This window comes from Sander lucioperca, chromosome 9 (assembly GCF_008315115.2).
Source record: "Sander lucioperca isolate FBNREF2018 chromosome 9, SLUC_FBN_1.2, whole genome shotgun sequence".
NCBI lineage: Eukaryota > Metazoa > Chordata > Actinopteri > Perciformes > Percidae > Sander > Sander lucioperca.
The window spans coordinates 13,110,559-13,133,205 of NC_050181.1; the positions used below are offsets into that span (position 1 = coordinate 13,110,559).

The 22,647-nt window shown below is 42.0% G+C and overlaps 1 protein-coding gene across 1 annotated transcript in view; it reads right to left on the reverse strand.

Moving 5' to 3' along the window:
* Positions 1-355: 355 nt before the first annotated feature.
* The window catches only part of LOC116037284 (collagen alpha-5(IV) chain-like), a 31,764-nt gene continuing 9,472 nt past the window's right edge, over positions 356-22,647 (reverse strand). The window contains exons 9-52 of the mRNA XM_036005689.1: positions 22,172-22,240; positions 22,023-22,085; positions 21,893-21,928; positions 21,702-21,746; positions 20,835-20,909; positions 20,164-20,217; positions 19,954-20,019; positions 19,102-19,143; positions 18,954-19,007; positions 18,820-18,861; positions 18,581-18,665; positions 18,393-18,428; positions 17,886-18,062; positions 17,172-17,261; positions 16,825-16,902; positions 16,600-16,670; positions 16,344-16,529; positions 16,046-16,217; positions 15,862-15,942; positions 15,646-15,753; positions 15,333-15,427; positions 10,997-11,147; positions 10,702-10,815; positions 10,326-10,490; positions 10,081-10,167; positions 9,568-9,702; positions 9,321-9,419; positions 9,136-9,228; positions 7,998-8,137; positions 7,711-7,837; positions 7,524-7,604; positions 7,196-7,294; positions 6,954-7,001; positions 5,794-5,976; positions 5,333-5,463; positions 4,928-5,000; positions 4,567-4,641; positions 4,166-4,291; positions 2,760-2,855; positions 1,992-2,201; positions 1,702-1,879; positions 1,433-1,547; positions 1,172-1,344; positions 356-579 (exon numbers count right to left, since the gene is read on the reverse strand). Of these exons, the coding sequence (XP_035861582.1) occupies positions 462-579; positions 1,172-1,344; positions 1,433-1,547; positions 1,702-1,879; positions 1,992-2,201; positions 2,760-2,855; positions 4,166-4,291; positions 4,567-4,641; positions 4,928-5,000; positions 5,333-5,463; positions 5,794-5,976; positions 6,954-7,001; positions 7,196-7,294; positions 7,524-7,604; positions 7,711-7,837; positions 7,998-8,137; positions 9,136-9,228; positions 9,321-9,419; positions 9,568-9,702; positions 10,081-10,167; positions 10,326-10,490; positions 10,702-10,815; positions 10,997-11,147; positions 15,333-15,427; positions 15,646-15,753; positions 15,862-15,942; positions 16,046-16,217; positions 16,344-16,529; positions 16,600-16,670; positions 16,825-16,902; positions 17,172-17,261; positions 17,886-18,062; positions 18,393-18,428; positions 18,581-18,665; positions 18,820-18,861; positions 18,954-19,007; positions 19,102-19,143; positions 19,954-20,019; positions 20,164-20,217; positions 20,835-20,909; positions 21,702-21,746; positions 21,893-21,928; positions 22,023-22,085; positions 22,172-22,240 (4,542 nt within the window). The 3' untranslated portion in view covers positions 356-461. The remainder of the gene's footprint in view (positions 580-1,171; positions 1,345-1,432; positions 1,548-1,701; positions 1,880-1,991; positions 2,202-2,759; positions 2,856-4,165; positions 4,292-4,566; positions 4,642-4,927; positions 5,001-5,332; positions 5,464-5,793; positions 5,977-6,953; positions 7,002-7,195; positions 7,295-7,523; positions 7,605-7,710; positions 7,838-7,997; positions 8,138-9,135; positions 9,229-9,320; positions 9,420-9,567; positions 9,703-10,080; positions 10,168-10,325; positions 10,491-10,701; positions 10,816-10,996; positions 11,148-15,332; positions 15,428-15,645; positions 15,754-15,861; positions 15,943-16,045; positions 16,218-16,343; positions 16,530-16,599; positions 16,671-16,824; positions 16,903-17,171; positions 17,262-17,885; positions 18,063-18,392; positions 18,429-18,580; positions 18,666-18,819; positions 18,862-18,953; positions 19,008-19,101; positions 19,144-19,953; positions 20,020-20,163; positions 20,218-20,834; positions 20,910-21,701; positions 21,747-21,892; positions 21,929-22,022; positions 22,086-22,171; positions 22,241-22,647) is intronic.

The following is a 22,647-nucleotide window of genomic DNA, read 5'->3' on the forward strand; positions in this document are numbered from 1 at the left end:
TTAGAAATGTAATGTAGAAAGTTGAAGGCTGTATGGGTCATGAGGTTTATTCTTTTCCATGCACCATTTAACATACTGAAATCTTTAGAGGGCACAAATGACTCAATATTTGCATGTTAAAACACAACAACGTACCAATTCAAAAGGGAAACTGTCACATTTACAAGATACAGCGGTCCGTGTACTTTTTCGTTCATTCATTATTCTATTTCGGAATGAAAGATGAAATTTAAAAAAGGGTGCAGCTTGGTTTTTTGTTTAAAAGAAAAAAAGCAGAAATGGCTGTATTTTGTTTTCCAAATGTATTGTTGTCATCAAATAATAGTATTAGAAAATTGGATGACATTTCAGCCCCTCCAAATGTCATTGGCAAACACACACTACAAACAACCAAGACTGTTTTATCTCACATTTCTCACATTTTCATACTTCAAATGACATTGAAAAAGTAAAATTGGATGTTAAAAATTGTCCCCACATCTGTCATCTGTACAAGGTTGCCATGGTTTCCTGCAGACACGACAGCGGCTGATGACACTTTGTATCGAAGGTCCCTTCACTGTCTGAGGAACAGGTTTACTACAGGAGAGAACACACACATACACACACACACACACACACACACACACACACACACACACACACACACACACACCCAAAGGGACTTACCATCTCCAACAGAAACACTGTTCACAAACTGCTCCAAACAGCTCTATTGTAGTCTAGCCTTTACTTCCGTGACGAACGTGCGTCACTTTGTAACACAAGTTATAATGCTCGCCTAGCTGCTAGTCTGGCACGCCCTCATACTCTGCTTCTGACTGGCTTGTAGTGCTGACCTAGGTACTGCGCATGTGCAACTCCCAACAAAGATGGAACAGAAGCGTGATGTCTCACTCTGTAGCTAAAACAGAGAGCTCAACACACAGGGTGAAAAGAGGAGCTGCAGCAATGTGCAGTACAACAAATATATGGTGTTTTCTGAAAATTAAACCATGTAAACCTATTCTGATATAACCTTTAAATACAATTATGAACCTGAAAATGAGCATAATATGAGCACTTTAACTAACCCTAATCAACCCTGTGAAAGATGTGATTTAAACTGTGAAAGAGAGGCACCTCCCATGGCATGCATCCACGACTGTTTACACAGAAGGGAGCAGTTTACCTGAACATGCTGTTGGGGTCTAGGGAGGCCAGCCAGTAGCTATAGGAATCAGGGTAGTAGTTACACGTTCCCCTGCCGTGACACTCGATGAAAGGCACTTGGCGGAATCTTTCCAGACATGAGCCAGGAGAAACCAAGGGCTGGGAGGAGCCATCTGCTCCAGCACCCGTTTGCTAAAAGGGATGAAGGTCAAAGGAAGAAAATGAGATGGATTATAGCATAAGAGAAGAGTCAGGAGAAAAAACACTGACAATTCTTTACCATGACAAATGAGTGTCCGGTCCATAGTGACTCCCAACCTCGGGGACACTCAGGAATCAGAGTTGTCTGGCTGTGGACAGCTATGACATTGGAGGTGGTTTCACACACTGAGCACCTAAACCACACATGCATACAGACACCCATATTAATATTGCCCCAACTAGTTTACAACTAAATGTACATTTCAATTAACAGAAAAAGTAAAGTATTTTGTATTTGCTTATAAAAATACATGAGTCTGTGTATATATGTGCATGTTGCTGCCCCACCTGCTGATGTAGGAAGCCAGCCTATCCCCTGAAATGGAAACCATGTTTGCAGGAATAGGAGTGTCAGTGGACAACCAGTAGGAGTAGTCGTTACGCGAAGCGAAGCGGCAGTTACTTTCTGTGTCACAGAACAGGAAGGGCATGGTGGAGAAAAGAGGGAGACAGCTTCCCATGGTGCCTGAGAGACAGCGTCAGAAGTGTCAGAAAAATGACTCACGCAAAGGCACAGTTTTTGTTAAGATGCAGACTCTGCACAGTAGTTCTGTTCGTGAAGGTTTTCATGCTCTTACCAAGGTCCTGACCGTGAGCTCTCTCATTTCCGTTGATGAAGAGGAAGGAGTAACCAGAGTAGATGAGGCTGGTGCCACGAGGACAGTCAGGGACACTGGTGCTCTGACTGTGTCTAGCTATTAGGAAACTGTCAACATAATCTGGACCACCTCTGCCTGGCAACCCTTGAGGACCTTTGTTGCCTGGGTCTCCAATTCTGCCTACTGGACCTGCAGAGGAAACACATCATTCATTAAAAAATGGGAGGTAGGGAGGTGTACTACAGTCTTTGTCACTGCTAACTCTCACTGTTGGAAGGAGGAGTGTGTTTTCAATATGCAATTCATATGCCAGTAGGGACTTCATCTGGAGGATGTGACACAAGGTTCAGGTTTTCCACTAAATCCCTCACTGGCTGCACCAGTGATGGAGTACTCGAGTCCTGGACTCCAGTTGCTATTCTCTGGAGTAGTGATTCGACTGATGACTTAAACTTGGACTCGAGGATTTATAAAATCTGACTTGAGCATTCATGAAGTTGGATAAAGTTTCGGAGTCCTTGTATGTGTATAAGGCAGTCCTGGAATTGGACTTGAGTCTGACTCGAGTTGCTATTCTCTGGACTCGTGACTCGACTTGGACTAGCCTCAGACTCTCCTTTGGTGACTCGGACTTAGACTCAAACACTGGGGACTCGATACTTGACTTGGACTCGACAGTTGGTGACTCAACTACAACACTTGTCGGTACACACAAACACACATTTCGACCCACAGACATGCACACACCTGGCAGTCCTGCTCTTCCTTTGTCTCCTTTGCGGCCAGTAAATCCTGGCTGGCCATCCGGGCTGGCACCAGGCTGTCCTTTGACACCTGGCTGACCTAGGACAGAAATATTTATTGTCACGCAGTGTAAAGAAAACCAGCTTGGCGAAGCAAGAGATAAATCGTCCATTTAGCAAAATGACATCACAATACATATGACATTAAGTGTTAATGTATTTGTTAATGGAATAGTACAGGGTCTACTTTTTTTCCCCAATCTTTGGTTCACCTGGTCTACCTTGTGTAATAATGCTTGTATAACCTCAACCCTGTGATGCACAATCAAATTCAGGAGAACCTTGGCTAGCAGGATATGTATGCTGCAAGGATGTCACATGAATGTATAAATTGTTATATGACTACAAATACAAAAGAAAAAACTGAACGGAAATTGAACCTCACAGAAATGTATTGAAATGACACAGAACAATAAGTAACAATAAGAACAACAAGTTTTGGCTTTTGGAAATTGTTCTCCCACATTTCGGCAATTGGGGGAAACAAAAATAAACTCTGTAACTAACACAAATGTAAAACTATTTAGATTTTATCCCAGAAAAGACCATACACTTTTATCCAAAACGTTGTGCTCTCTCCATTGCATTTCCTGTCTGCTATGAGAGCTAGTAAGCCAAATCACACTCATACACATCCAGGGCTTCCTGAGTGACCTGCAGCTCTGCCTGCAATACACGCACACTATTGCAAGGCCTTCCTGCTTGTATGAGGTTAGGGTTATCTATTGGCTGAGCAAGCTGCCTGTCTCCTGACATGACTTCATGTGATTGGTCAACACAGTCAGCAGTCAGAACTCAAGATGGCAGTGGCTAACAGTAAACAAAACATTTTCATACGAACAGATGACTAAATAAATGTTCAATCATGGATTTATCGCTCTGGAATTATTGTGCAAAATTTCTGAAAAGTCTCTGAAGTTTCAGGCCGGATTACTAAGCTTCAGGAAGGGCTACAATTGCACTGAACCCCTCATTGGAAAGGCCCTGGTGTTAGCTAAAAAGAATGAGGCTAGCTTGAAGCGATGTAGAGATTACGTGACTTGATCTTTGGATTCATAATTATTTATTTATTTTACAACGACACAGTAAAGCCATGCTGGATTAAAAGGCTTCTGGATGGCCTAAAATCGCATGGAGGACCTCATTGAAACGGCGCATTGCTCTGCTTTAAAAAAAGAAAAAAAAGAAAGTCTCTGCACTGCATTGATCTGGAGATATTAAATATGACATATGACATAGGGTGAGGTTGCCGGTGTCAGCCTCAGAGGGAAATGAGGTGCAGTATCCTTGGCAAAACAGCAGCACATCTTATAATCAATGCATAGACAGAGTTGAGATCAAATGCTGGACCTGGTTGGCCTATTGGTCCTGATGGTCCAGTGCTCCCTGGGGCTCCTCGATCGCCAGTGGGACCAGGTGAGCCAGGAGGTCCTGGTTTATATATCACCTGGCCAATTGTTGGCTCACCTTTGAAGCCTGTAGTAAAAGAGTAGGAGCATTTAGAAAGCTACTTCCCAAAATATATAATACCTGTGGGCTGTGGCTGATCTTGTCTAGGATTAGTAAATGCCAATCGTGTGCTAACAGTGACAGTATTGCTGGACAGGTTGGCTGACAGTGATGGGTAGAGTATTGTATTTCTGCTGATTGTCTGTTACGATGTAGAAGTGGTTTTAGTCTGGAAGATAATAACAGGGCTCAGTATTATTCCTGGTTACTTTGAACAGTAGTAAGACAAACTTTTGCCGCACCTGGTCGTCCAGGAAAACCTTTCATCCCAGGTGGACCCGGTGGACCTGGGATGTATCCAGGGTCTCCCTTGCCACCTTAAACACACAGGTCATAACTAGATTTGAAGGGAATTAGCTTTTCATCACACCCTATTGCATACATTCCATTTTATCGGATTTCAAAGAAGAAAGTGAAATGAATCCTCATACATCTATTGTATCTCTGTCCATGTTATTCTCCGTCCCATTTGTATTCCTCAGTTGTGGGAACATAACTCAATTGTAGAGTACTACTCTTCTCTAGTGACAGATCCGCCATTTTCTGGGGAAGAATTCAACGAGAAACCCTAATCTATAGACTAAAGTTGAAATGATTGATTACCAGGGGGCCCATGGACTCCAGGAGGACCAGAATCACCTCTTGGTCCCGGGCCTCCAGGTCTACCTCTTGGACCCTGGGGAGGCAAATGAAACAAAAGAAAGGTCAAAGGTTAGACTTGGAGTAGTGCAGCCAGATTTTGAAGACTCAGCTTCAGTTGTGATGTAACTGCAGATGATGCTTAAAAGTAGTCCCATCTTGGTTATTTTGTTGAAAGAAAAGACAGCGTTTAAAAAGATTATGTCATTTTTAAATGAGTGCTGTGTTCATTTTCAGCATCCAAAAAAACCTTTGCTTGAATTGAAAATCACATCTCCTTTGTTGGATACAAATGTGAATGCAGAACGTTGGACTTGATTCTTAATTCTCCTTTGTATAGACAGTTAAATAACAAGTAGGCTTGCGTACAGGTGGTCCTTGAGGGCCTGGATCTCCACGGGGTCCACTACTGCCTCTGCCTCCTGTAAGACCTGGGTCCCCTCTGTCTCCTTTTAACCCAGGCACTGTGGGACCTGGACGGCCAGGTGGGCCAGGATATCCTACATATAAAGAGAGTCATTTTAGTATAATGAATATATATATATATATATATATATATATATATATATATATATATATATATATGTGACAATTGGGAAGCAAATAAGGAAAATAAGGAACAAATATGTCAAAATATCTTTTGGACTTAAACCACTTAAGTAATATATTTGTACATTAGGGAAAAAAAGCTAAACCAGAATATCAGGTTATATCGCACTGCTCATGCACCTAAGAAGTGTTCTATCATGCATAATGAGCTCATGAGTCCTGAGATTGTGGTCTGATTTAGTGTCACTTTCAGAAAAGGAATGTGAGCAGTACATCTTCACCTGGGCTACCATGAGTGCCAGGACGGCCGTAGTCTCCTTTTAATCCAGGAAGACAAGCCCCTTCACTTCCTGGTAGTCCAATCGGACCAGAGGTCCCAGGTGAACCTGGAAATCCTCTGTCACCTATTGGTCCAGGACTCCCTGTAACAGGCAAGCCAGGGGGACCAGGGTTCCCGGGGGGACCTACAGTGCACAAATATAGACGTGCACTAATGTCAACAATGCGTATTACGGATCCCACGAAACTTCTAGGCAAGTCCCACCCTACGAAGCAGCCTGATTGGTTGGGGTTAGACATTGACCTTGAGTAGTTAAGGTTAGGCTAGCCGACTGGTCAGGGGATAGGACCTGAACAAATCGTGTTCCGTTACCTTGCGTGAGCATGGATGCCTGGCCAATAGTAGCGTGTGATTGCTATTGAAGGGCGGGTCCCTCCTAGAAGTTGCGTGGGTTCCATAAAAACGTGCCAACAACAGTACTAATCAGCAGTGAACAATGTAGGTTTTTTTGGTTGGTCAAAACAGAAAACAATACAGTCTCTTTCTATATTTACACCATTTTGGAAAAGATTTAAGATATTAGATAGATTTATTATTGTTTATTTAGTCAAAAATCACAATGATGCAAATAGTGAAGAGCTATACATGGATAGGTGGCATTTCCTCTTCAAATTCTAGAAGGTATTTATGAAGCAGTCATGAAAGAATGTACATGATATGTAAAACAAAACTCTGCAACCTCATGTATTGTTTGATATTATACATATGAACACATTAACAAACAAAGAGCCTAATTAAGCCAATATAATAAAACACTTTATGTGATATGTTGAACCCATCTTATTATTCGAGACTTCTAGTATGTAGGGATCATTGCTTTAATATCTGGTGAGTACAGCAGGGAAGTCATTGTCTGTTTAAGTGCAAAACCCAGACCATAATTCTGAGGTCTATCCAAGTCCAGTGCGAAAAAGTCTTTCACCAAATGCACAAAATGTTCTAAGGCAAGGCAGTCATCTTTGGTAAAAGACAAATTGCAGAACATTTTCCAAATGTGCCAAGTATGAAAATACAAATGTCTTTTTAAAATGAAGGAAACTGACACAAGTAGGATGTTTACAAAAATCTTGAAAAGGATTATGTTATTTACCTGAGACTCACCTTGTTGACCTGTTTCACCACGGCCACCAGGCGTCCCTCCCATGATGTCTACAGAGAGGAGATGGAATGAGAGGTGAGTTTGGGCTGCAATTATTACTTTGAAAGTCCCAATAGCTATGAAAGAGGCCATTTTTCTACAGGCCAGCGCTTTGGACATGAAGAAATACAGTATGATACTTGGAGGTTTGATATATACAGGATGTGCAGGAGCTCATAGCGCCCTACAGGACCTTTCCCCTTACTAGTGTCGCCTTTCTGCCCTGGTGGGCCAGGGATCCCATCCCAGCCCTGATTGCCTTTAGGACCTGGATAACCCCTGACACCCGGCAGGCCTGGGTCACCTGAGGCAAACAGATGTGAAAAAAGTAAGGCTGGGGTCAAATTTCAAAGAAAAACAAATAAAATAGTGCAGTGAAAACACAATACAGATTCAAGTTCCTTGCTTTCAAAAGTGATTAAAGTAAAGGTAACGTAGTAGGCAGCACTTTCAGAAATTGGTGTTCATTGTTTTAGTTAAATGTAAGGTTTCCTTTTTAAGTATAGTATTTATAGCACTCCAAAGGCCTTTACCTGGCCATCCGTTGGGTCCTAGCTGTCCTTTGCTTCCTGGAGGCCCATCTGAACCTTTAAGCCCTTGATAGCCTGGTGAACCTGGAATAGCAGGGTGGGGACAGGAGAGGGGTGAGAGGTTCACCGAGTGTGAGCAAAACATACAACAATTATAAATTGCCTTATTTTTGTGATAAGTGGTAGTTACCATTTTGTCCAACAGGCCCTGGATTTCCTTTTGCTCCACGGCGTCCTGGTAAACCCAGAGCTCCAAAAGAACCACCTTCACCTTTCTGACCTTTCCTCACATTAGTATTGGTTGATCCTGGTTCACCCTGAGCACAGAAGGAACAATAAAGAGGAAATAATGAGAATGTATTATTATTTATAATTAACACATAGCTTTAAATCTACACACATTTTAGTATTTCACTTGATTATACTCTGCTCTGCTGCATCAGTTACAAATCCTCTTTACATCGGTCATTTCTGCACCTTTTGTCCTACTGGTCCAGGCAGTCCATATCCATAGTAGTTTGGCTCTCCCTTAACTCCTTTGTTACCAGTTGGACCTGATGCACCATCGCGACCTGGCCCTCCAGAGATTCCTCGATTTCCTTTTGTTCCCGTTGGGCCTGTGAGGGTTTAAACCAAACAGTTATTTTCAGTAAGATACATTAAAAGATACCTTGATATCTACAGCTGCAGTACAGCGTACAGCAGCTCTGTAGTACTCGAGATCGGTCTTGGTCTCAAGACCACTTTCTGAAGGTCTCGGTCTCGTCTCGGAATCCACCACATTTTTACTCGTCCTTGTCTCGGTCTCGGATGAAGATGACTCTGGATTTTAATTTCATGACCGGTCAAGACCACAACTGCAGGGATATCACTAAATTGCCTGTGTATCGTCTAATGTATGTGTTAACATCATTACTGTGATTGGATGTAAAACTTCCTGTTTCAAATGCAACCAATTGACTCATTTCTAGTTTGAAATGTGTTACTGTTAACCCCCGTTCCCCGCCCCCCTTAACACACACTCCCAAAGTAAATGTAGTTGACAGGAGAAGCTCTGGCTGTCTGGGAGATGTCAGCCAAATAATCGGTAATAACTTTTTATTTATTATATTTTATTTATTATATTTTTTTAAAGAGTTTATTTGCAAAACAACATCTAAAAGAAAACACACAGCAGTGTGTAAATTCTGATACGCTGATGATACGCTAACCGACAAAGCTTCATTTTTCATCTGCACTAAGTAAGGAAGCATAAAGAAAAGTAAGCTAAGTGTAAGTGATGCTAGCGAATCTAGCTAGCTAAAGTTATTAATCTGCCTCTGTACCAAAACTCTCCAGAAATGTTTTCAACCCTCGCACAAAGTGATTAAGCGAATATTAGCTAAACATATTAGCTAGTTGTGTATATACTGTATGTTTCAGTTGTTTGGTCTGGTCTTGGTCTTGTCTCGGTCACGATATACTCTGGTCTTGGTAATCACTTGGTCTCGCTTTAGGTGGTCTAGACTAAACACAGGGGTACAGTCCAACCATTCCATAAAAAAGTCAAGTAAAAATGTGAATTTGTATGAAAACAATATGTGTGTTTGGCCTTAAACTAAACTTTGGGACTTACCTGGAGGCCCCCTGACTCCTGGGTCCCCTGGAGATCCAGCAGGTCCTTGACTTCCTTCTGAGAGTCCATTAACACCTGGATCACCTGGGGGACCTGGACAAAAATAGGCACACAGCACAAATGCAGTTTCAAAAACAAAAATACTGACACATTTTCTTGTTTCAAATATGGAGCTTATTTCAAACCTGGTTGTCCAGGACCCCCTGGTGCTCCATCTAGCCCTCTCTGCCCTTTTGGCCCAATACTTCCAGTATCTCCACGGGCACCAGACAGACCAAGGTAACCTGAGAAAGTACAGCTAGAGTTAGAAAACTATCACCATCTCATAGGCTATACTTAACTGTATAACAGGAAGCCTTGCAAAGACTGTATTTATGACTTCACATGCACTCTCGCACTGAATGACAGAAAAGAATGCATTGCAAAGCTTACCCGGATTGCCAGGCTCCCCTGGGGGCCCCACGAAGTCTAATGGTGGTGAGGGGCCTGGAGGACCTACCAAACCTGGTTCGCCCTTCATGCCTGGTCGACCCCAGGAACCTCTGGCTCCATCTGGGCCGGGGGCACCTGTAAACAGTCACGGGGACATCACAGTAACTCTATTATAACTGTGAACGTCCCGTACACATCCTGTCTCAAAATGATGCAGAAAAACTACAACTACAATGATTCACTAACATTTGTTTCAGATTGGACGCCAGACTTTGTAACTTTCTTAATGTACCTTTATATGTTACTGTAAACATGTAGTTGATATACTGTACAGTGATCTCCTTGTCTGTTAAGGGGTGTGTGTGTGTTTGTGTGTGTGTGTGTGTGTGTGTGTGTGTGTGTGTGTGTGTGTGTGTGTGTGTGTGTGTCTGTGTGCGTGTGTGTGTGCGCGTGTGTGCGCGCGTGTGCGTGTGTGTGTGTGTGTGTGTGTGTGTGTGTGTTAGTGTGTGTTACCTATTTGGCCTGGTGGTCCAATAATTCCAGGCAACCCATCTATTACATATCCTGGTAACCCATCTGGTCCAGGGTCTCCTCTCAGTCCTGAAGAAATGCAAGTGAAACACTCTGTAGGTCTATAAATACATACAATATTCTACAATATAATGGAAGTTTTCCTATATAGCCCATGATTGAGGCAGCGAATACCAAAATGTATTCTAAGTCAGTCGAAAAGTTTATTTAAACATCAGATGCCAAACCTGGTTGACCAGGCAGGCTGTTTTGTCCCTTGATCCCTTTTGGTCCAGTGAACCCAGGTGGACCTGGCACTGATGGGCCACGGATACCAGGTTCACCAGGGACACCAGGGCTACCAAACCCTGGCAAACCTGGGTTCCCCTTCTCACCGGGGGAGCTATTAGGTCCTGGGAGAGAGACAGAACAAAAGAGAGGTAGAGAGCAAAAGTGAAAAGTGAAAAATACTTTATTCCCTATAGCAAGACACTGTCTAAATGCGTTGGACAGTGTTGAATGGGGAAGATTTCAACATTTCATCCTCTGCTAACTTTCACCTTCTGCATTCATTGTCCCTCTGGAGTTGAAAGTTACATTTACATGACTTCAATATACACTGACCTCGATGTCCTGGATAACCATCTGGTCCTGGTTCTCCCCTAGGTCCAGGTAAACTACCTTTACATGAATCCTTATTACCAGGTGGTCCTGGAGGCCCTAAAGAACCTTTATTTCCTGCATAACATAGAATAAAGCAGTAAATAGATGAACATGTGTTTGTATGAATATGTCTGCATGAATGCACACACGTATCTGTGTTTGAACTATACATTAGCATCTTCTTATGTATTTCTGTCTGTCTGCACTATAGTGTTATTATGTATTATATATTATATTTGATTTATGAGTACTGTACCCTTTTCTCCTGGAAAACCAGGATTGCCAATTAGTCCTGGGTTCCCAGGTGGGCCAGGGATCCCAGGATCTCCTACAGGACCCTGATCGCTGTCTTCTCCTGGAGACCCTGGGAATCCTGGGGGGCCAGGGTATCCAGGGCCACTATCACCCTAATTATCACAAATATACAGCATATTACTTATTTTCATAATTGTTCATATTCACACATTTCAATGTGCTTGCAGTATGGCATTGTTCTAGTGCAGTGCTAGTTGTCTATCATGACTTTTCACTTGACAGTAAAACACAGAGGGCCCTATTTTCACGATCTAAGCGCACGGCGTGAAGGGCCTGGCGCAGGTGCGTTTAGGGCGTGTACGAGTCCACTTTTGCTAGTTTAATGGCGGAAAAAAGGGTCCGTGCGCCGGGCGCATGGTTCAAAAGGGTTGTACTTAGTGTCTTCATTAATTCATAGGTGTGTTTTGGGCGTAACATGCAATAAACCAATCAGAGTGTCATCTCCCATTCCCTTTAAAAGCCAGGCGCGTTTGTACCTTAGTGCATTGCTATTATGATGGCGGAGTTGCTAAGCACAAAAGAGAGATTTTCAGGAGAAGAAACTGATCTGCTCATGTGTGAAGTGAAAGCACACGAGCAGATCATATCATAATACTATTTGACATTGTAATATTTGTTTTTTTAATCTTTGCATGTTTTTGTGCTGCTGCGCATCCCTGTGTGTGTGTAACAAGCATAGTGTGATCACTTTCTGCTGCCTCAAGATAGCAATACGCCAAGAATGCACCTGAACACACCTCCCTGTAAGACCAGCACGCCCATGGGCGCAAAGATGGGCGCAGGTGCATTTGCTATTTGAACGACGCGGCGCTGGACGGGAAATTGACAACAGCATTGGTCTTACAGTTTTTCTCAGTCGCTTTGGTGCATTTCTTAGATCAAAAGTGCAATTCTTGATACTACTTGTACAAATTCCAAATCATCTAGTCACTTGTGCACATCATTAAAGCAATTTCTTATTCCTTTGAACAAATTGCAATTGCTTTTGTACATATTGCAATTGATAATGTACAAGTGTCAGTTTTTTTCCACATTTTCAATTGCTCATGTCATGTTGATCAAAATACAGTCGATGGTTCTCTGTTGAATAGTCTTACCCCTCAAAACATCTAGGCATTAGTTCCTTGCATAAGCCATTACATGCAAAATTGTTGAACTATTTGTCATAAACTGTCAAGCATAGTTTTACACATTTCTATTAGACCTTTTGTACAAAAACGTGAATTGATGAATCGTGCAGGTGAAATTGACCCTCACTCATGAAGGAATGTAAAGTGTTAGTTCAACCAATAATCAACCAGTTGTCTAAATTGCTCAAAGGTGCATCTCATGAACAATCAATTGGCAAGCATATATAGACAGACCACAACACAGAGTTGCAATTTTCCAATAATGGATGGACCAGGAAATGAACAGGGTCAACAGCCAAGAGGAGGAAGAAGAGGAGCAAGGATGCGTGGTGGAAGGCAAAACAGAGGAAGAGGCAGAAGAGGACATAGGCGCATATCTGATGACATAAGGGCCACTATTGTAGACCATGTTGTCAGTCATGGCCTTACAATGGCTGAGGCAGGTTGAAGGGTGCAGCTGAATATTGGGAGATCAACCGTGTCCTCAATAGTTCAAACGTTAGGCTCTTCGAAGAGAGAACAGGTATGTCCACCAATGTACAGTGCACTGTTACTGTATATAAGCAGTATACTGTATACTTCCTACAATGCTTCATATTACAGTAGTCCACTTGTATTTCACAGCATACAGAAATATACTCTATACAGATATATACTGCACCTTTCATGCACCCACCTGTATGTTTTACAGTAAAATGTGTGTTTGCATAGTTTTTGTCTATGTGAAATTGTGCGACGCATCACTGCATTTTTCCCCACATAGGACTGCAAGATTACCTCAAACCGGTGGCAGAGGATGCCTTTTCACACCTCGACAGGAGGAGGCTATTTGCACCATGGTCCGAGGAAATAATGCTACGAGACTCAGGGAAATACAAAGGACGACAAATAGACGACAATGATGTCTTTGAAAACATCCATACGGTTAGCATCTCAACCATCAACAGGGTGCTGCATAGAAACCAGATGAGTATGAAACAGCTGTACTATGTACCATTCCAAAGGAATGAGGACAGAGTTAAGGAGCTACGGTACCAGTATGTACAGGTAAAACATATATCTATGTAACTACTTTACAGCAACATTTTATAGTGATACATAGTACAGTAAGCATAAACTGCACACATTTCCATTGCTGCGGAAGGAACATGCAATATATGTACATTTTATGTCACTCTTCCTTAGCAAAACAAATTCAACTGTGTGTTCTGGGATATAGCGTATAATGGAGTTGGAATCAAGTGAATGAGGCTGGCTTCAACCTGACCAAATGCAGAAGGCAGGGTCGGAATATCATCGGTCACAGAGCTACTGTGGATTTGCCAGGCCAACGGGGAGGAAATATCACAATGTGTGCTGCTATTTCGGAGCATGGTGTCCTAACCCATATCCCCCTTATAGGGCCATATAACACCCAGCATCTACTCAACTTTTTAGAGACTCTCTACAGGGCTCTCATCCCTGATGATGAGAGGGGTCTGTTTAGAGAGGATTTGCCAAAGTATGTGGTCATTTGTGATAATGGGAGTTTCCATCGATCAAACATCATAAGGCAATGGTTTGTGACCCACCCGAGGATGCTCATAGAATTCCTCCCACCTTATTCACCATTCCTTAACCCAATTGAGGAGCTCTTTTTAGCATGGAGGTGGAAGGTGTACGATCTTCAGCCACACACACAGATGACCCTGCTGGCTGCAATGGATGCAGCATGTGAGGACATCACAGTAGACGCCTGCAGAGGATGGATAAGGCATTCCAAAAGATTCTTTCCACGTTGCATTGCAAGTGAAAATATCCGGTGTGATGTGGATGAGAATATGTGGGCCGACAAGACAGGAACATCTGGATGTGTAGAGACAGCACAAGAACATTGCTGCGGGCAAAGTTGTGCCTTAGGGGTGTTTCCTGTGTTTCTTTCTAATTTAGTTTTTTTTCCTTTGTGCCCCTTGTCTTTTTCTTACTGTAAATTATTTTGTTTTTTTCTTTCATAAAGTAGCACTAGTAAAAGCTGTGAAAAACAAAATCCTGTCCAGTCTCTTTCAATCAATAACCCACATACAGTAATATGTAAATAGTACTGTTGAAATTGATATATGCCATAGAAGTGCAGCCTTGTGCATTTTCAATACAGTAACTGTCATCCAAACTGTAGCCTAAGTTTACATCAGGTAATACTGTCAAAGTACACAGTTACATTGACAACATGCCCAAACATTTTGACGACCTTGTTCTTGAACAATGACTCAATGACTTATCATTCTGATGACACTGACATGATCATTGGCATGAATATTTACTTTTGAGATGTGTACTAAGGATTTTTAGTGACTGACTAGCTTTAGAAACATGTCTATTATATATTGCAGTTTGTACAAATTGTTCTGAGAAATGCACTTATTATTTTGCACATGTTAGGGATGATGTGAAAAACGTACCAAAGCGACTGAGAAACTGTAAACTAGAAAGGACACTTGCGTCGAGCTTTGCACTGTGCGCCGGAGAAACTACTATCTGAATAGAGTGGGAGCTTTCTGTGAAACAGCCGACGGTTTCTGCTGAAAAGTCCTTAACATTCAACACTCAACTTTTATGATATTCTATACAGAAGTTATGGCAGCAGAAAGTGCTTCAAGGCACAGAATCTATTTTAAAAACCCAATGAAATGATCACTTGGATGTCCTGGAAAACTCTTACTTCCTTAACAACAATGCACTGCTATATAAAAGGTACAACCAATAAAGTCTTCACAATTTGTTTAAACAATTTCACTTCTCTGCTTGTCCTCTTAAACAAAACAGATTTCTCCATAAGAGATGTCCCATTGGGTCACACTTACCACTGTCATGTCCGTATGATAAATATGAAGCAACAGCCAGCAGCTTAGCACAAAAAGCTTTTTTTCCCAAATGGCGATTTATCTCTTGCCGTCTATCTCCCACCCCAACGGAAACACTTTAAGACAGATACCATTTGAGGGAACCTTTAATATAACTTAATATTTCCTGTTTTTCATCTGCATCTGTATTACGCAATGGAAACCCTGGAATTGGGAGTTAATACAACTGGAAACCTTTTGTTCTACCCTTCACTTTGCTTTCACATAATGGCCAATAAAGTACTACAATACTAAAATACTCTCTGACCTTTTGTCCTGCAGGACCAGGAAGGCCTCGTGAACCTGGCCGACCAGGCAAGCCCCTAACTGGAAGGCCTGGGACACCTGGCTGCCCCTTGTCACCTAAACAACACACACACACACACACACACACACACACACACACACAAAAATGAATGATACATTGATTACATATCCTTACCTTAAGGAGGTATCTGAAAACTCCCAAAGTAACTTAGCTGTATTACTGGTAATCCACATTCTGCTTTAAGAATATTGAATCTGTTATCTTTCAGGCTTTTTTTCTTCTTTTAGCTTGAGCTCAATAACACATGGAATACCTTTCTGTCCTGGGATCCCCGGCCTTCCAGGAAGTGACACCTCACCGCTTTCGCCTTTCTGTCCTCGAACACCTGTTATTCCTGGGGTACCCGGTGCTCCGTGATTACCTGGATGTTTGTTTTGTAAGTATGAGAGACGCTTCCATCATCTATTGTATGGTAACGTAAAGACCATCCATCCATTAATCATTCCATCAGTCATAGAGCCATGCTAACCTGGGCGTCCAGGTGAACCAGGTGGACCTTTAAATCCAGGTGGTCCTTTGGTGTGGATGTGGCTTGGTTCGCCTTTCTGGCCTACCAATGAAGGATTAAGAGAACAAAGGACACACAATGGCTGTCTGTCTTTTTTGATTTGATTTGTCCATCAAATTGTGTATTGTTTAGTGTGTTTCTTTACCTGGAATTCCAGGCGGCCCTGGCAGGCCAGGTACCCCAACATCTCCCAGTCCTCCTGGAAATCCAGGAGGCCCATATCCCACTGGCCCAGGGTAGCCAGCTGGTCCCTGTCTGCCTGAAGGCCCGGGTGGACCTGGGAAACCACGGTCTCCCTCTTCCCCAGCGAAGGGATACTAGAGAGAAGATGGACAACTTATTCCAAATGACAAAGTCTCTTGGATGGGCTCTTGCACACGGCTAATAATTTAAGAAGGTTGAAACATAAACACGGGACACCCGGTCTGTCAAAACCTTCTCACCGAATCCCCCGGAGGCCCTTGATTGCCTTTGCGACCTGGTAGCCCAGGAAACCCAGGGAGGGCATCTGCACCAGGTCTGCCAGGCTGTCCCGGATCACCTTTCTCTCCCTTTATCCCAGGAATGTTGGAATATGATTCTCCTTTTTGTCCTGGAGGCCCTGGAAATCCCATTTCACCAATAGGACCCTTCAGAGAAGAACTGTTGTTTACAAGTGTTAAAAAACAACAAACTACTTTTTAAACAATGCTTTCTTACTGGTCTGCCAGGTAAGCCACTAGGTCCTGGGAAGCCTGGATCACCTTTAGCACAGGGTCCCTGATTATTTCCTGAGTGACCGAAAGATAGAGAATGTCTAGTTTATATAGTTTCAAACATTTTATCCTCTCCAATACTACCAGTCAAACGTCAAAATGCATTTGAATGCAAAAGAAGGACGGATTTGGTAGAATCTGTGTGTTTTCATGCAGTGAATGGTTTTACCAGGAATGCCAGGTGGGCCACGGGGACCCGGTGGTCCTGGGGATCCGATACACTCATAACAGGGTTCCCCCTTCTCTCCTGAACAAAGAATAACCATGGGAATATTTTTAGTGAGTCACATCTATATTACACAATATTAACGTTTTCTCTCCTCTCTCCAGTCCATTACAGGGCTGCATTACAGTAACTGCTATGTAGCAACAACTGCACATGATAGCCTACCAGCGTAGCTTGTTAGAGGGATGAATGGGAACAAGCAGGTCAGAGGAAATGTCAAACCAATTTGAAAACATTTTACAGTAATTGTGACAATTAATAAAAATAAAAAAATAAACTTAGTTTCCCACCTTTCATTCCATACATCCCATCATATCCCATAGGTCCAGGTGCACCCCTCGTTCCCTTCCATCCTGGGAGACCTTTGGTAGTCCTGTTAGCTACAAGCAATACCAACAACAGTCCATCAGTCTACTAGTTAGGGTTTCCCTGAATTGCCTAATTTATACGAAAAAAGGTTTTTCTTCTCCCCATTGGTGCATTTGTGTTGGTCCTTGAGAAATCAAAATGATCAACTCATGACCGGCTGATCAATAATGTGCCTACCGTACACCTAACTGCAGCAGTTGGAATTTGAATCCAACCTCAAACACTTTTGACCATGTAGTCTCTGATAAGTGTTAGCTCATTTGATAAACACAACGCCTGGCATTGTTTTCCCCATTACATAAAGCTAATGTTTGTGTCATTTACTGTGAAAAGAACCACAGAAATGGTATCTTTACATAACAGAAAAGAAGATGTCCAACGATCATGTGTAGAAACTCTTGTCTAATAAGCTTACTGTGACACTGTGGAAGCCTATAGAATAGAAGATTTCTAAAAATGACATAACTGAAAACATACAGTACTATCACCTATGCAACAAGACTGTTGAGTTTTTCAAGATGTTTGAAATAATCAATACCAGCAGTAGTAGTATCAGTTGTAGTAGAAGTAATAGTAGTGGTAAGAGTTTAGATTACTGTAAACAACATTTTCAGAAGGAAGCCATTTACACATACTTCTGTCTTCAGGAGGTCCAGGTGGGCCATGATCTCCGGGAGGCCCTTGATCACCATCATCCCCATCTGGACCTGGGGGTCCCCGAAAAGTACCCCCAGGCTCCCCAGGGTCCCCTTTGGGGCCTGGAAAGCCATTGGGACCATGTGGGCCAGGCACATAAATCCCAGATGAATGACCTATGTAATGTAAGTCAGAGACTGTAAGCATTATATTTAGGGAAAACCAAAAGTCATACATATTTATACTGTACATTTTACGTAAATACAGTACAGAGGGATGGAGAGATAGATAGATAGATAGATAGACCAAGAGATAGATAAATAAAGAGATAAACAGACAGACAGAGAGATAGATAGATAGATAGATAGAAAGATAGACCAAGAGATAGATAAATAAAGAGATAAACAAACAGACAGACAGAGAGATAGATAGATAGATAGATAGATAGATAGATAGATAGATAGATAGATAGATAGATAGATAGTTAGATGGATAGATAGATCCACCTGGAGGTCCATCAGGTCCAGGAAATCCATCAATGCCTGGGGAAAGAATAGTAACTTGTGTTATTTCTGTATAGGCAAGTCTGCTGAAAGCAAATATTGGTTTATAGAGTTCTAACTACCGGCAATAGAATAGTCGATCATCTCACTATGTCTCAATCTGCTAATTACACAGCATTATGTTCATCTACCTCGACGCCCAGGGAGCCCAGGTGAGCCTGGGAAACCCGGATCTCCGGGGTCTCCTTTGAGTGGCTCAGTCACAGGCCCAAATATCTGTAGACAAAACCACAGTGGTGGAATCATGGTGGAACAACAATAATAGCTGGATTGACTTATGCTATAGAACACACTTTTACTCAATAATAATTATCATAACATTGAAAAAAGCACTTGAGTATTTGGTAGAAAATGATAAGAATAAACTCACCTCTCCAGGTGGACCAGGGGGACCCCTATCTCCCTTTTCACCCTAAAAATTAAAGCATATCAAAGGATGAGACAAAGCATATTAACCCACCAAAAGACTGGGTATTGATGTTTTGGCACTAACAGATCACTGACCGTCCCTCCTGGTGTTCCTGGATATCCTGGATCCCCTCTGACGCCAGGTCTTCCCTAAAGAAAACTATATTGTATTCAAAAGCCACACACATAATATCATAAAGACTCTGCACACTACATGCACATCCATAGCATTGTAGAGCTGTACCCTTAATGCTTGTCCAGGATCACCATCCTTCCCTGGCTTTCCCTGTAAGGACAATTAAGGACAACAGTGAGGGACTGGCAGGTTATGCTTTCTATAAAGAAAATAGTTCACGAAGGGCCACAGGCATCCTAAATTCATTTCTTTATTAAAAATGTTTTGGTTGGCATTGTGATCATGAAAGCAATCAACAGTTGGGATTTCATTTCATATGGATAGATGGGATTAGCAGAGGCCTCTTCGTCAAAAGCAGTACCTCAATTCAGGTGCATGCCCCAAACTAAAAAAACAAAAAAAAAAACAGTTTTAAGTCTGCAGCTGAGATGTCCCTGTTGTCTTCAAGTTAAATGAAAAACAGAATAATGTATAGCTATATCTTGCTATCCACATGGCACACATAATTTTAGGTCAGGTTCAGATTGAAAATTCTCAGTTATGTTGGGTGAATTTGATGCATTAATTCCTAAAGGAATATCCGATACATTCAGATCCAGTGAAGTCAGTTTGACCACAACTATGGACCACATTGGCCCCTTTAGGACCGCTCTAAGAGTCTTCTTTCTCTGCTGTTCTGTTCTTTCCTTTTCCTTTGTGGCGAATTACATTGAGTTTACAGTAATGCTGCATTACTGTCCTCTGCTGATCATCTTTTTTCTTGAGCTATTCCCAAGGTGTTACTGGGTGGCCCTTCAATGCAAAGTTAAGTGGTGGAACATCTCTGTTTGCAGGGAGAAAGATGTGGTGCAACAGTCTAATAATACAGCAAATTTCTGTTTTTTGACACCACTAAATTACAATAAGAAAAGGAGGCTTAAAGGTGGGGAAAAGTGGATTAAATAGCATGTTGTATCTTACTTCTGGGCCCGCCAGTCCTCTGTCTCCCTTTGCTCCTTTGGTGTAATGGCCATTACCAGGGTCTCCCTGAGAACAGATTGAAATAGGGACAGGAATCGGAGAGATAAATACACAACACTAACAAGACAGAACAAATGTCTGTGAGGATCTTTGGAAATCTAAAAAATCAAAAAGGGCATTCATTTTAAAATGTGTAAAGTATATACTTACTGGTGCACCCATGCAGCCTTTTTCTCCTACATCTCCTCTGTTTCCCTTTTCACCCTGAATAAGACATACATCTAAGGTTATGGTTCATTAGTTGCAATAACAACAGTTGCCTGTCAGTCTGTCTGTCAAACATTTTGGTCCCGAAAAGACCCAAGAAATTTAATCTAGCCAATTTACCATAACATTTTCTGGGGACATTCCTAGTCCCTCGAGGAGGAAACCTAATATTTCCTCTAGTGTCACCATCAGGCCATCTACACAAGAGTTATCAAACTATAATGAATAGGTGACAATAACATTTACTGAGTATGTTCATGTTGCTGAGAGGATTTCCAATTTGGACTTTCCATTTTGGACACATCATGAGCTTTTTCTCTAACGCCACTTTCAGGTCACCATGTCAATCTGTTCCTTTTCTCCCTTTTATTTATTTCATTTACGTTTAAGTGAAATAAGCACTTTCATCTGGCCAGTATTAAAACCATGGCTAAATGGAGGTTAAGTTCAAATGCCTCCTGGTTAAACAGCCCTTGCTAAATTTGGAAACTGTTCAAGCTTGGGAAGTGTGACACCACTGTGCTTAAAAACAAGACATTATACCATTGTTCATACAGGAAACCCGTGGAGTTTATAATTGCTAGAGTGATTGTCACCTCAGTCTGTTACTGTACCTTTAGGAAATTCCCAATGAAAAACTCATTGATCCGACCTGGTGGCCCCGGTGGCCCTCGTGGTCCTGGTCTCCCCTATATCAAACAAATTGAGATCATCCTAAAACATAACTAAGACATATTGTTTAGAGATATTGTTATGGTCATGTCACAGAAATGGTAAAATGTTGTGCTATTAATGCAACATCCTCTCCTTTTTAATAAAATGTAACCTTATTAATCAGGCTGTTCTCATGAACCATTCGTACATATCACTTTGGAAAGTAATGCACTGTAATTTGTTTGTAATACACGTATTTTTTGCTGTACATTACCTGCTGATGTATAAGACCAGGAAGCGCCACGTAGGGAGGTGGTCAGGGTGGATGGTTGGGTCATGAAACACAGGACTTTTAAGTGGGGGTGCGGAGTTCATGTCCCGTTAAAAACACAAGACTTTTCAGGAAACGCGTGTTTGTGTCGCGGGAGTACTACTACCCACAATCTTTTTTTCTAGTCTTAACTACTCGTTTTGGTGCCTAAAGTTAACTGACATCGCTGCATGATAAACTCAACTGCATCGGCTGCTGAAAGGGCCATCACCTTGCGGTGCACTGTCCCCGGCTCACAGCCACCTTTTGTTGGCTAAACTCAACTGCATCGGCCTCTGAAATGACTGGCACCTTGCGATAACCCGTACCCGGCTCACAGTAACCTGTTCTCGGCTAAATGTAAATTGTAAAGACCGGTTGTCACATGACCAGCCAGCTTAGTAGGATATCATATGAATTGTTGTGCATAACATTTCATATAATATCATTCGAAACCCGTTCATGAGAATGCATTGTATTAATATATTGTAACAGTGTATTGAAAAAAAGAAATTACCTTTGGTCCACGAGGTCCTGGGGTACCGCCTATGCCTTCTTGACCCTGTAGGATGTGAAAGCAATTGTAACTTGTTTATTTCTCTGGGCCACTGAGACACCCAGTTAATACTCACACTCGTTTTCACAGGTATACACACACACACATACACACACACATCCAAAGTATTCATCCATACTTATTAGCATCACCTTAGATCCTGCAGCCCCAGCACGGCCAGGAAACCCCTGTTCATAAAGAATGCAGATAGTTATATCAACTAACTTTTCCAGAGTGCAATATTATGTACTCTGTGCAATGCAAACAAAAAACTTTACTCACACCTGAGCCCCATGGTCCAGGGTCCCCTCGTAGTCCCTGCTCTCCAGGAATACCTGGATATCCCTAAAAAACAAGGATATAAGTACTGTACAACTACAAATAGTGCACAAACAGAACTCTATTATTATTAATGCAATCTAAATATTTACCGGCTCTCCGTCCCTCCCACGTGGCCCAGGAGGCCCTGGTGATGCATACACTGATACCAAAGATTCCCCCTGTCAAATAGAGAAAGTAAGTTTATTTAACATTTACTGAATCTAGTGTTGTAGTTACAGATATGTAGTAATACTTCATTGTTGTATACTGTAACTGTAGTTCACAGTTGGGTTCTGCAGGCTTCATCACTCATCTTTATGTATCTGTGCACTCGACATGCATGCATGTGCTCAGATTTAGAAAGAGGAGTTGTCTCTATGAAACAACTGCATAAACCTTACTTTTCATTCACCAATTTAGCAACTAGTGCTCACTGTTAGGGTTACAATTTGACAAACTATTTCCAATAGTCTTTGCCTTCTTAAAGCTTTAGTGCATAACTTTTTTGATATAAATGAACGTCCGTTACATTCAAACCATTGCCAAATGAGTTGCTACAAAGCTAATTAAGACTATCAGCTCCGGG